Below are 13,932 nucleotides of genomic sequence, written 5' to 3'. Positions count from 1 at the left end.
TCAGAAGTGCTCCTAGTCCCCTCCCGTTGTCCGTGTTAGCCACAACTGACATGTTTACCTTGGCACTCATGTGAAAGTCATGAGCAGGCCACCAGGTAAACAATCCTAGGATTACAGGTGTGGGCTTCCAGCCAATAGGACACTGTCTTCTATCTTTGAAGTTGTCCTGTTCTGCCTGCCGCCGCATCAGTATGAGACACCCTTCACCGCTTGCAGCTCAGGCTGTTGCTAGGAAGACGGTTTGTCTCCAGACAGCAACTCAGATGACTTAGGGTAAGGCTCCTTCAGCAACCTAACCAATGTTTACCCACAACTCCCCGGCCATATTTAAAGTTCCATAGGAAGTACATGCAGCGTCGACATAACCCGTAAAATAAATAATTTCTTTATATCACTATGGTTAGTGAAACAAGGTGCATAATGATAGCGAGTACAATAAAATATTGTGCACCAATACCTTATAACAGACATAATTGATTACATACCTTTTTACAGAATACAGGTTATTCATGCTAGTAATCAACATAAAAACAAAGGTAACGTACTTGCCCATATGTAGGCCACTACAATAGCATATTTATTACTGGCAAAGACAACTTTTACCTGGTCACTGGCAAACATGCATCGACACCACACTACATAATTGGAACTTTCAAGGAACAAACCTGTATCTACTGCGGTTTACATTAATTTTATATGTGGAACCTTAACATATAAGTTATATAGTAAAAACAAGCATTGGCATAGCCAATAGGCCTTGCCTTTGGGACCTTATAAGTGTTTAGCCATGCACCAGTTTATGTTGTTGCACCAAGGATATTGTGCTGCATAACTAAATACTTATAAGGTCCCAAAAGCAAGACCTATTTGCTATGTCAATGCTTGTTGTGATTTGCTTCAGAAATGAAACCTCTCGATAAAGGGCTGATGACAGAGCAAACATTATTAAGTTGGGATTTTCATTCATTTAATGTTGTGACTGTGAACATACTGACATAAAACAACCAAAATAAAATACAAAATAATCATGTCAGACTTACTTCTCCTTGGAAGATATCATAGAGCTCAGGTAATTGTTCCATGGTCAAGGGACCTCACACCTTATAGGTCTTGTGAAAGACTGACCTAAAGAGTGACGACACTATCCAATTACTTCACCAAGCAATAATGGGACTCCCTGGTTGCTACTAAACAAGCCTCTCAAATCGCCAGAAAAATTCACTGTAACAAAGCATAAAAATATGTTAGATGTTTTCTTGAAAGGGTAAAAAAAGGATACACTTTCACAACTTTGTAAATATACAAGGAACTCATGAAAGGGAGTGACTATACACAAACACATTGCTGGAGGAGTACCACCCGATGAGAGAAGAGAAGGCTCTTTTCCTGACAAGGAAACACTGTTCCTTTGTTAGTAAACCCCTCACTCACCACCTAGTGGTGACTTGCTTCATCATCGGGGCCCACCCAAGTGGCCTAGCGTCACTTGGGTGTGCTTCAACACCTGGGTTACAGTGGAGCAGGTAGTGAAGTGTGGGGTGCAAAAAAACAGTGTGAGTGTTAAAATTGTCCTGGTTAGCACTTCAGTATTAGCTTTAATAAAAAGGTAACTGGACAAAATTTAAAACGTAAAGTGAGATACTGGCAGGGGAGTTACGGCCTGTGTATCTCTGCTATGTGTTGGTCGACATGTTTCTACCTTATGGGGTAATCCCCGGTATTCCTCAGGACCAAAAACAAGGAAGTGGGAGGTGTGGGTCCCCTAAAAGACGCACCCTGTCCTAATTCCTTGGTCTACCAGAAGATAAAACTGTATCTCTGGGAATTCACTCCTAAGATTTAGGAGATGAACAAAAAACCTAGGGGAGGAAAAAGAAGTAAGGGAAGTAATTACTATCCTGTTACGAAGTGCAGTGTTTTTGGTGAAAAAACGTCGTGCAGGTTGTCCTTTCGTTCCACAGTGGTGAATGGAAAAGGTGCCTTCTCAAGTAGAGGGCGTGTCTACTTATGGAGTTGGAGCGTGCTCAATTTTTGTGAGAGTGCGCTGTGGTATTGGTATACCTATGGACGAGTCTATGGTTGATGCATAAGTGTCCTAGGTGCGTGCCTGGGTCAGCATGCTTTAATGAGGAAAGAATATAGCGCGGTGCTTTTATCTTTAACAGCGTGAATTGTACTACGCTTAAAACAATGCCATACATTCGGTAAAGGGATTGCAAAATTATCCAACTGAGGATTCGTGGTGTATACAAAAGACATACAAGACTCTCACAAACATAAAACATACAGAGAGGCACGGAGCTGTACTCAACAGAGCCAGGGCTTACTTAAGTAATGCTCGTGATGGACTTCATCGAGCTCGGGGTAGGCTAGCTGTTTGTAATAATTCCTTGATCAGGGGATCAGGAGTATTCCCCGTCCAGCCCCTTTGGACGAAATTCCTTACTCTCTATTTTGGTTATAGATATACACAAACACACACATAGGTCATAGGCCGAGTTGTTTGTAATTGTCAGCAGAACCCAGGGTTTGCAATAGAACATGTTACCCAGTGAGTATTTTTGCACTGCAAGTTTTTTTGGGGGGAGGGGGGGGGGGGGGGGGGGGGGGAATGGGGGGGGAAGGGGGTTGCTTGAAAAAGCAATTTTCGTTCAACCGCAGACCCCAATGGTCCTGGACTGAGTTAGAATGTTTATGTTTTGTTTATCTTTCACGTAAAGTTTTTATATGATATTGAGATCACTGATAAAATAGCTTGTTCCCCTTTTTTAGGTCTCGGCATCGAGACCTATTGCTGCCGAGTTCGCTCTCAAGGGACACAGAGCAGTGCACGAGCCGACCAGGCTTTGTGGACGCGCTTAGCAGGCCGGCCGAAGGCACGCACACACACAGAGCCAGACGCGCAGACACACACACACACGCAGACACGCAGACACACATACACACCCCCCCACAACTAAGTCCCACTTACCGCATCAGCAGCCTCAGCCGCCATCCTGACTTCTGCTGCCACCGCTCCTCTGGGCCGGCCATCCACTCCGTGGGCGCATAAGACGGAAGTCCCGCCCCAAGACAGCCGTGAGCGTGCACATCCCGACACCGGAAGATCGGGAGAGTGCACGCTCACGGCTTGTTATTGTTCTTCCCTGTACCTTTCGTCTGCCTGTCTATTCCCCCCCTCCCCTTGCCGGTCACCTCCCTCTCTGCCTGCCCTGACAGATCCCCTGCCCGTGTTCCTCGTTAACCACCTATCAGCGGCGTCACTGCAGGGGTCACCCCATCATGGGGTGACACCAATCTGGTTACGCTGGCTGGCTAGCTCTGCACTGCAGACAGTGCAGCCTCACCTCTGCTCTGCTGTCAGTGCTGCTTTTATTCTAGTGCAAGCCGCAAGCGCACGGTGTGCCCCTGTTTACAAATTTACATACTGCAGTTAGTGCTGTGAATGCAGCAAGTCGCCACGCACGCACACACCACCTATAGTGATGTGATGTGATGATGCGGATGTGCAGTTTGTGGGTCCCAGGGCCGTCAATCTTTAGCGCTACCAATGACGGCCCTGGGACAGCCCCCGCACGCTGTGTGCTACTCTGACGCGCCACGGCAGTCGCGCGCCATCACCAAGTCTGTGGGAGGAGACGAGATAGTCTCGGCAGCGCAGGGGAGTGCGTGCGCGCTGCTAGAATAAGAATTATTAATGTCACCACCTTCTTTGATTTACGAGCGCCGTCGTCTCCCCTTCAAATTTGGAACTGACTTGGGTCCGGAGGCCAAGGTGAGAGAAATATTATTTATATGAATGAAGTTAGAAATGTGGCAGTGCAGTGGTACACAATCAGATGCAATCGCATTACTCCCAGTCCCCAAGGCCGGCACAAGAGGTGACGGGCTACCGCCAGTACAAAGGAAGCTCTTAAATGAACACCAAAAATCCACTCACTTCAACTCATCAGTTCCCAGACAGCCCTCTCTTTCCCTACCCTGACCCTCGCTACCCCCAATCTCTTATGCCCTTCTCTGAAGCAGCCAAGGGCCGCCAGGCTCGGGAAAGACCCTCTCCCCCTGCCGCGGCCCACTAAGTACCATTAGGTTCAAGCTAGACCCTCTTTACTCTCCCAACTCCTCACCCACCCATGCAGGGACTATCAGGCGGAAGACCGTGTTAAAGTCGGACAGCTAGGTCCAGGCGCTTTCCTTCAACTGCCTTCCCTGCACCCATGGACCTTCATCCTGCCGAGGTGGATTCACACTTTTTTCAAGATCGTTGAATCTGTTTAAAATGGGGACATGTCCAGTAAATGAGCAGCTTTGAGATAGAAGGGTGCTCGCAGTGCCCTCAATATATCGCCTGAGTAATTTGTGGATGTCAGAAGCATGCACTTGTGAGACGTTTTCATTTCCTCGGCAATGCCTGTTCATTCCTCGGGGGCAGTTATTAAATGAGGCCTAGTGATTAGGTGTGCAGTTAACGAGATGGATTTTTTTGTGCAGATGGCAAAGCGTTTCGGTGGCGCTGAGATGGGAATGCGGGCACGGGAGTAAATGGGCACCCAAGTTGAGGGCTTTCCGATGGCATCAATACAGAGATACAGTAATGCTTAGAGGAACACCTCGTAAAAATCTGGAATTGCCTTTTTATTCTGCATGTGACCTTTACGTGTCAATGTTACTGTGATACAGGATGTGTACAGACTTTACGACGTGCTGCTCTGTCTTTTTCTCAGAGGTAATGCGTCAGACCAGCAAGGGGCTCCAGCTTCCAAATACACAGGGCAGAACGAATCGCCATTCACCTCTGGTGGTTTGGTAAAATGCAGGGCGTGGGGGGGTCAGAATTGTTACTGGAGGTTACTGCATATGCCAGGCGGCACCACCATGATGTCCAGGCACTAACTGTGTGCCAAACTCAAAACCCCTATTGAAATAGCACGGCAGACTCGGAACAGAAGAGGTCCATGCGGTAAGTCGTGAGGGGGTGACACCATGAGTTACCTGCACCGGGTGACACCAACCCTAGTGACGCCACTGCCACCTATAATCTCCTGCGCCCTCTCTCCTAACCCCTACTACGTATATTCCACCCAGACAGGCAGCCGAAGCAGCCTCCCGAGGCTGGGAGATAACAGACGAGCGTGCCTGCGGCTTTCAGAGGGACATTCCGTTCTGCCACAGTTCTTTCAGAGTGCTGCTACCTCTGGGGTGTACGGATCCCTGCGAGGTCCCCTCCTAAATAGGAATGGCCCCTCCAGTTCTCTACTATGTGTCACGGCTGTGAGCAGGGCATGATGGCTTGAGGGAAAGAAACCGTGGTCCAGGGACCCAGCCGAGCCTTCGGAAAAAAGTCGAATATTTAGTTGCTGCTCTGCCGGTCACTGCAGGTTCTCTTAAAGATGACCGCAGCATGACCGCTGCATGACACCAGGAGTGCGAACTTGGGGGGGACAACGCTGCCTCCAAGACGTGGGAATGTGGACTCCGCTCACTGGCCCTTATACTAGCGCCAAGAAGCACACACTGCTTGGGTTAACCGGCGCCACACCAAAGTACGCTCTAATGAGGTAAGGAACATCTTTAGCTGTCATTTCCCGCATGTAATGATCTAGAGTTGCATATAGTAACAAGTATAAATAGCTATTAAACCATGTGGAGGATTAGAGCAATGACGAGTTGATTGATTCCACATGCGTATATTCAACAGAGAACTTGTCTGCATTAAGCATTTATAATTCTAGTTTTTAAGGCAATGGACACGGTTCTTGCTTCAGGGTGCCCTCTAGAGGCTGCAGTCTAGATCTTTTACTATATGCCGCTACCTTCACACGTAACATGACCAGCGGCTATAAACAAGAACGTGGAAATGATGACACCATATTTCTAATACGCAGAGAGCTGGGGGTGATCAAGATCGCAGATGAGAGATTAACTCCATGGATAAGAGATGTACTTCAGTACTCCCTAAAGTGAGCAGTACACAAAATGCGGCCATAGGCTGGTCTGTCTAAAAGTAATACACTTTACTGCGTGAGGTAACGTGGGAGCGAGCCTTGCTCTTCACGTGTAGCGGCCAGGGTCGGACTGGAACAGTAAATAGGCCCGGACATCAAAGTAAATGTGGCCCACGTTACAGAATCAGATAGCTAAAGATCGGCCCACGTAGGTTTAAACCTGTGAAGTCACCCTCTGTAGGTATTTTACAACGTATGATAGACTGTCAGCATTTGTGCTTGCTACAGGCAACGTTTGCGGTAATATCAGGCAAATCTACAGTAAAAAAAATAAAATCGCCACACTCCAACACAGAACAGGCCTACAAACAGTCAAACAACAGACCCACACACACACACTGACCTGTCAGACCACCCCATCTGGCACTGCATGATTGCCCCATGGGTTAGTCCGACCCTGTAGTGGGCCAGGGCTGTGGCGACTTTATTAGCAAAATATTGATGTTGTTGCAAAGCAAGGATTGTACATAACAGACGGTCACATAGGACCCTGTTAAGGACATATCCATTATATGCCTGTATGTTGTTTGTACGTGTTTCCAATACAACTGCTCTGTTAATAATATATCTGTTCTATCCCTGTATTGTGTTTGTTTCTGTTTCCAATAGGATTATAAAGGCAGCATGCAAACAGACTCCATTGTCTTGTAGGGGTCGACGTGATTAAAAGAAAAGTCACCCAATGTCTCTCTAATCTGCATAGAATAGGGCTCTGTGTGTGTGTGGGGCTCTGTGTGTATGTGGGGCTCTGTGTGTGTATGTGGGGCTCTGTGTGTGTGTGTCGGACTTACTGTGTGTGTGTGAGCGGCTCTGTGTGTGTGTGTGGGGGGGGCTCTGGGTGTGTGTGTGTGGGGGGCTCTGGGTGTGTGTGTGTGTAGGGCTCTGGGTATGTGTGGGGGGCTCTGTGTGTGTGTGGGGCTCTGTGTGTGTGTGTGGCTCTGTGTGTGGGGGGGCTCTGTGTGTGTGTGTGGGGGGCTCTGTGTGTGTGTGTGTGTGTGTGTGTGTGTGTGTGGCTCTCTGTGTGTGTGTGTGTGTGCGTGTGTGTGTGTGTGTGTGTGTGTGTGGGGGGGGCTCTGTCTGTGTGTGTGGCTCTGTGTATGTGGCTCTGTGTCTGCGGCTCTGTGCCCGCGAATACTCTCTACTACTCTCTAATGCTCACCTATTGCCATTGTAAATGACAATACCATTTATTTATGTTTAAAAAAAAGGAATACAAAAATGTCATGAACAATGCCAATAGCTCTACCTTTAATAATTCCGAGACCATTGCATTGTAAATGCTTGTTAATTTGGAATCTGAAGAGGTTATGTTCTGCTCTCTTTTCCATCATCACAAACAATCTTGGCCAACATATTGGCTACAAACTCAACTTTGGATCCTGAGCAGATGCTACAATTGATGAATCACATCTGTGAGTGAGAATCTTTATCCTGTCACCAACATAATCAAATTAAGACAGGCCTGAAAGGGGCAATGAAGATAAAATACCTGAGAACCTGATCATCACCTTGGGCCTGACAATCACAAGTGAATGCCTTATCTTTCTGGGGAAAAAACAAATCTAGAATGCACCAGAGTCTTTAGGACATAGAAGTATATCTGTGAAAGGTTACAGAGGCCAGGTTAATCGCAATTCGATAAAAGGAAACTGATCTAAACAAGCATTGACAAAACCAACAGGCGGGGCTTTCATTGCTTCTCTTTGAGTAATTCAAGCAGATGCCACAAAAGTAAATCAAATCAAATGTAGGTGTCTAAACTTGGCTGCCGCACATTTGCAATAAACATGTATGCATTATAAAACATTCACTGAGGCGGCTGCTTTACTAGTGGGGTTTTTAAATAGCAAGCCATTCGGTTGCACGGGACAGTGATTGAAAAAAAAAAAACAGAACATGTCCTCATAAAAAACAACTAAAGAAACGGACATATGATAAAAATTCAAAGTAAGTCAGTGTAGCTGTTTGAAGACGGAGCTTGTTTCAAGATCAGACTCGGAGAGGCTGCACCTCCCGCCTATCGTTATGCCCAGATGCTGCACAAGGACGTGCTGAGAAACAGCCCGGACAGTGAGATTTCAACACACTCTGCCTGGTCAAAGGGTCCCCGGAAAATCACCCGTCTTCAGCCACAAATCAACATCATGGCAGCCTTCCCCTCAGGAGACGCAGGATGGCATTTGGACCATAAACGCTTAACATCCTGTGGGACGCGGCCGCTAAAGTTAAAGCATGCCGTGTTTGAAAGTGAAAGCGGCAAGAAACCCATTAAAGAAAAGTTAAAGCATGCCGTCTTTAAAAGTGAAAGCGGCAAGAAACCCATTACAGAAAAGAGGGATTACGAACTAAAACAAGCTGTCGCCATCACGCTTTCACATTAATGACAAGTGATTGCAGCTCAGTGCGTGCCTGTTTATCAGCGCCGCGCGCTGGTATGCAGACTCCCCCTGCATTCCAAGAGGCGCGCAGCGCGATCCGGTCTGCATTGGCATGCTGTGGAGAGAAGACCTGGCCGCGCGCACAACGTTATCCTATGGGGAAACGCTGCGCGTGGCCAGGTCTTGTCTCCCTTCGTCGGTCTCAGACTGCTGAGACGCCGACTATAGTTCTCGCTGCAAGAACGCGCTTTCAGCGCGTTCGTCGTAGGCGAGACCTAAAAATGTGATCTTCACTTCCCCAAAAATTTATAAAACTGAATAAATTACATTAATGCAAAACAAAATAAGTTCAAAAGATATCCTGAAATGTAGCCATGAAAATACCTACCCACGTGTAAAAGATGTGCGTTAAACTCAATCAAAACCTACTAACTCTAAGATTTGCAGTAATAAACATGGAATTACCCCACAAAACAGGACCTTCACCAGCAGAAGTTGCAGTAATGAGATACCAAATACCTCAAGTAACTGTAACTATAGCGATCAACACTGGCCCAACTTTGACCACTTCCATGTCCATTATAACAGTAATGGCAGAAGTCTATTTTTAGGGCGAGTCAAGGGAAAAGGCAGAGGTGAATCTGAGGTTAAAACATCAGAATCAAGTCTGATGAACACTGGATTCCCCAAGGATCATGAGGAGCAGGGACAAGGTCCAATTCAGCATACCACTCTACATGACCTAGCGGTCAACCTATCAGGCATTACTCTAACAAAACAGGTCATGCAATTATTAATTAAAAGATTTTGGGTTTCTTCCCAACACATAATTATAATCCATTTAACGAAAGTCAAGAACGTAATTAATTGTCACAAATACTACGTTTCGTTTCTTTTTTGGTAATCAGAATGAACAAGCATTTACAATGCAACAGTCTCGCCTTTGCAAAAGTTAGAGCTATTGGCATTGTAAATGACAACATTTTTATTTATGTGTTGCTTTTGAAAACAGATGGGATTGTCATTTACAATGCTAATAGCTTAATCTCTCGCAAATGCCCCACATAAACACACAGACCCACACACACACAGACTCACACACACACACACAGAGCCCCCCACACAGACACAGAGCTCCCCCCCCACACACACAGAGCCACAGACACAGCCCCACACACACACACAGAGCCACACAGAGAGCCACACACACACACACACAGAGCCCCACACACAGACACAGAGCCCCACACACAGACACAGAGCCCCACACACAAAGCCCCCCCACACACACAGAGCCACACACACAGAGCCCCCCACACACACAGAGCCACACACACACACACAGAGCCACACACACACAGCCACACACATAGCCACACACAGAGCCACACACACAAAGCCCCACACACACATACACAGAGCCCCAAACACACACACAGAGCCCCACACACACACGCAAGCCCCACAAACACACGCAAGCCCCACAAACACACACACAGAGCCCCACACACACATACGCAGAGCCCCACACACACAGAGCCCCCACACACACGCAGAGCCCCACACACACACACAGAGCCCCACACACACAGAACCACACACAGAGTCACACACAGAGCCACACACACAGAGCCACACAAACACACAGAGCCACACACAGCCACACAAACACACAGAGCCCCCACACACAGAGAGAGCCCCCCACACACACAGAGCCCCGCCCACACACACAGAGCCCCCCCCACACACACAGAGCCCCAGACACATACAGAGCCCCAGACACATACAGAGCCCCAGACACATACAGAGCCCCCCACACACACAGAGCCCCCCACACACACAGAGCCCCCCACACACACACACCTGTAAGTGATATCTGCTGTCTGGGCTCCCCAACCCTCCATCTTAGGTACGATTTTTATCACACAAAATTGAAGCCAGTGTGTGCCTGATCACAGGAACTACAGACAACAAACACTCTGCGTTGTGTCAGAGCCTCTCCTTGTAATGGTATTATAAGGAAAATTAATTTAAAGTGATTTAACAAGGCCTCCCTAGAGAATACTGCACAGGAGGAGGAGGTGTTTTAACAGGACTTATAATTTAGCTTGTACATAGGGTGCACCTGGCAGCCCTCTGAGAATCTTTATCAAATCCATACTTTTGATCGATTTGGCATGCACTCCACAGTACATCCTGTATTAGGTTGGTTTTAGGTTGTTGCCGTGCCAGGCCCACCTATGGCTCTTGTGGAAAAAGTGGGACGTTTTAATGAATTGCTGACGGGCCCTTCTTGTTTGTAGCTGTATTATGAGAAAGTGAGTGATTGTGTATCAGGACTGCTCATGTATAATAAAAAGGTGGGTGATATTGGGAGTTTTGTGGCAAAACCATTATGTGAATCACAATGTAGAAGCAGGGGCATCTTAGAGTGTTGTCAGGTAATGGGATGATTGATATATTTTTATCATGGCCTCTGAGTGGGTCACCAATGCTTGAATAATGTATGCTGTGGGCAGCATCTACTGGGGAGGCTGAGCTTGATATTAGGGTGTTTTGGCAAGGCTTCTCCTCGAGTCTTATGCTAGGAAGATGGAGATTTTAGGGTTTATTGACTGGACCTCTTTCGTGGACCTGCATGAGAAAAAATTGCTATTCTGGGGCCCTCTGGTAGGCCACAGGGTGGTGAGTGGGCCTGTGCTAGCCGTAGGAAGGTTTGCTTGGGGCTGTTGTTTCTGTCCGGGGCCCAGTGTGACAGTGGGGTGTATGCGGCCTGCGCCCAGTGGGGAAGGGGTGAGGAGTATAGGGATGCGCCCCCCCTTCCCCGTACCTATATAGTGCACCCGCAGGTTGTTCTGCGAGAGGCCGATGTAGCTGAACATGTCCTTGGGGCTCCAGGCTCGGGGCAGCGACGTCTCCTGTTCATCCACGGCCGGGTAGAGGCGTCGGAGCCTGGGCTGCAGCTCCTTCTCCTGCTGGTTCAGGGCTGAGTCCCCGTGCGGGTGTGTGGGCAGCGGGGGCCCGGGGGCTGGCGGGGGGGCTCTGGGCCCAGGGCCGGGGGAGGCGGCAGAGGCGTTAGTGGAGGGGGTTCAGCAGCAGCGGGGCGGCCAAGCTCGAGGACGAGAGCAGCGAAGAGGACGACGAGGAGACGGTGCCGGTGGCGGGGGCAGAGGCCCGGACATGCTGCGCTGGGCCCGGGGAGGGGTTTCACAAGAGAGCCGAGGCTGCGTGAGGAGAGCAGGGCCCTGGCTGGCTGTTGTGCCGAGAGGAGGCGGACGCTGATCCCGGCTCAGGCGCCGGGAGTGTATTGCACTGCGGCCTCTACCGCCTCTGCTGGCCTTGCACAAAACAGACCCGCCGGCCCCACAGCGACGCAGTTACTAATGCCCCGGTTAGCACAGCCTGTATCATGATGCCCCCTGCCTGTCTGGGCCCCAGCCTCTGGCTCTGCCTCCCTCCGAGCTTGACAGTGTCTGAGTCCGACGGCCTTTTTAGCCCTGGTTCCCTGGGTCTGTGACTGGATCCCCAAATCTCCCTCTGATATGGACGGTGGCTGTCCCTGTCAGTGTTTGACTGTGACGGGCAGCTGAGAAAGGCGAACCCAAGGCTGCTCAGCTGCTCCCTGGGCCTGGCTCTTGTTTTCCTCCTCCGAGTCGCTCTATTTCTCCTCCTCCTGGCTGGATCCGGTGTTGTTGTTGTACAATCTCCCTCCCCACACTGCCTATGCTCTGTTTTTACCCCCACCCTTCACATCATTTCCTCATAATTCGCCATCCCCCAACTGGACTCAACTGAAACACATTTGTATGCTTTCCACCAAGCTAGTTTTTTATCTCCTACTTTACTTTCTTCGTATGTTTTTTTCATGCCACTACAGTACCTCCCCTTTCTAAAAACGACCAACCACACGGCAGACCAGTCAGACCAATCCATTTTACATCCTTATTGTCAGGACAGCATGGGGTCACCATGGAAAAGCATACTTTACCACTAAAAATAAGCTTAGATCTCTGTTAAGTGTTACCTGCTTTATTTTTTCCCCGATGCTGACGTTGGGTGGAATATTTTAACACACGACCGGCGGAGGGGGCTGAGGCCCGGACATGCTGCGCTAGGCCCGGGGAGGGGTTTCACGAGAGAGCCAAGGCTGCGTGAGGAGAGCAGGGGCCCTGGCTGGCTGTTGTACCGAGAGGAGGCGGACGCTGATCCCGGCTCAGGCGCCGCGAGTGCACTGCACTGCGGCCTCTACCGCCCTCGCACAGAACAGACCCGCCGGCCCCACAGCGGCGCAGGTAGCATAGTCTCCAGCACAGGCACAAACTACTGCCTCAGGCAGAGTGGCTCCAGCGCGCAGGCTGCTCCGCTGCTCCCCCACTTCCCGTACCACAGTCACCACGCAGGAAGCCGTGTCTGTTAGCTATCACAACATACAATGAGTGATGTCTAGATCTCTGTTAACAGTCACCTGCTTTATTTGGGTGTTGGGTGGAATATTTTAACACCATTTTGCCACTTGATCTGCAAGCTCATTAAAGCGTATTTCGTGTCTTTTAAAAGTAGTCATTTTGGCAGCAGTATTTAACAAGCGCTCGCCATTTGTCACTAAGCCCCGTCCTGTTCAGACTGGGGGGCGTGTTTTTTTACTTTCTTTCTCCCTCTTCTTTATTGGCTGGAATGTAAACATTGGGCGTGTTTTTGACTGTTGTTTACATTCCAGCCAATGAAGAGGGGAGAAAGAAAGTAAAAAAACACGCCCCCCAATCCGAAAAAAAGACGGGGCTTAGATCGAATAAAGAACGTCACTGGGACCTCTTCTCCAATGGCTGGCCACCGTTTAGGCGGCCAGCCAATGGAGAAGAAGGGCGGGCCTTAACCTCGCTACTCCAAGTCATTAAATCTCGCCAGCGAGACTGCGCATGTGCGCATCCTACGCTAGCCCAGTCCTAATAAATCTCCCCAGCGAGACTGAGCATGTGCGCAGCCTATGCTAGCCGAGACCTAAAAACAGGAAGACAAAGGAGACATGCGACTCAAGCAACTACCTACTTTTTACCTCCCCCACACATTTTACCCTCTCCTGAGGTCCAGACTGTTTAAAAATCTGTATTCGGTGATTTGGAACTAATAGAGTTATCCACTAAGTTTTTACAATACTTCAAAAGCAGAAAAGGAGACAATAAAGACACAAGAATAGATCTGGCGCCTCATGTACAGAGCATTTTAATTGTCGCAAACCCTCAGATTCAGTAAATGTGAGATTATGCGACCGCTAAAACATTTTGTCCACCCAAGACCCCCAAAATTGAATGGTGTCTTCAGAGGAAGAGGTGTAAAGTGCTATATGAGTAATAAAAAGGAAAGCAAAGTTCCTTGTGGCCACAGGTCCGTGAACTCTCCATTTTTAAATCCTCCCAAAGATGCGCAAGTGCCTTTCTCCTTCTCCAGGGAGACGCATTTCAATAAGGGTAGTATCCACTGTTGAACCATCATTTGTGAGGTTTTTCAACATCGACACTACGGACAATTTCAACCTTCTTATGAGACACAAA

General features: G+C 48.6%; 1 protein-coding gene across 3 annotated transcripts in view; it reads right to left on the bottom strand.

The window, feature by feature from the left end:
• Positions 1-13,932, bottom strand: part of ZCCHC17 (zinc finger CCHC-type containing 17) — a 153,678-nt gene that overhangs the window by 103,646 nt on the left and 36,100 nt on the right. For 2 of the 3 annotated variants that reach the window (XM_086956851.1, XM_086956852.1), the window contains one exon: positions 1,041-1,221. In XM_086956851.1, the coding sequence (XP_086812977.1) occupies positions 1,041-1,082 (42 nt within the window). In that variant the 5' untranslated portion in view covers positions 1,083-1,221. The remainder of the gene's footprint in view (positions 1-1,040; positions 1,222-13,932) is intronic. The other variant, XM_086956853.1, reaches the window with a different exon arrangement.

This window comes from Lissotriton vulgaris, chromosome 2_1, assembly GCF_964263255.1.
Source record: "Lissotriton vulgaris chromosome 2_1, aLisVul1.2, whole genome shotgun sequence".
NCBI lineage: Eukaryota > Metazoa > Chordata > Amphibia > Caudata > Salamandridae > Lissotriton > Lissotriton vulgaris.
The sequence above is the reverse complement of the archived record's forward strand: the minus strand, read 5'-3'. Positions and strand labels throughout refer to the sequence as shown.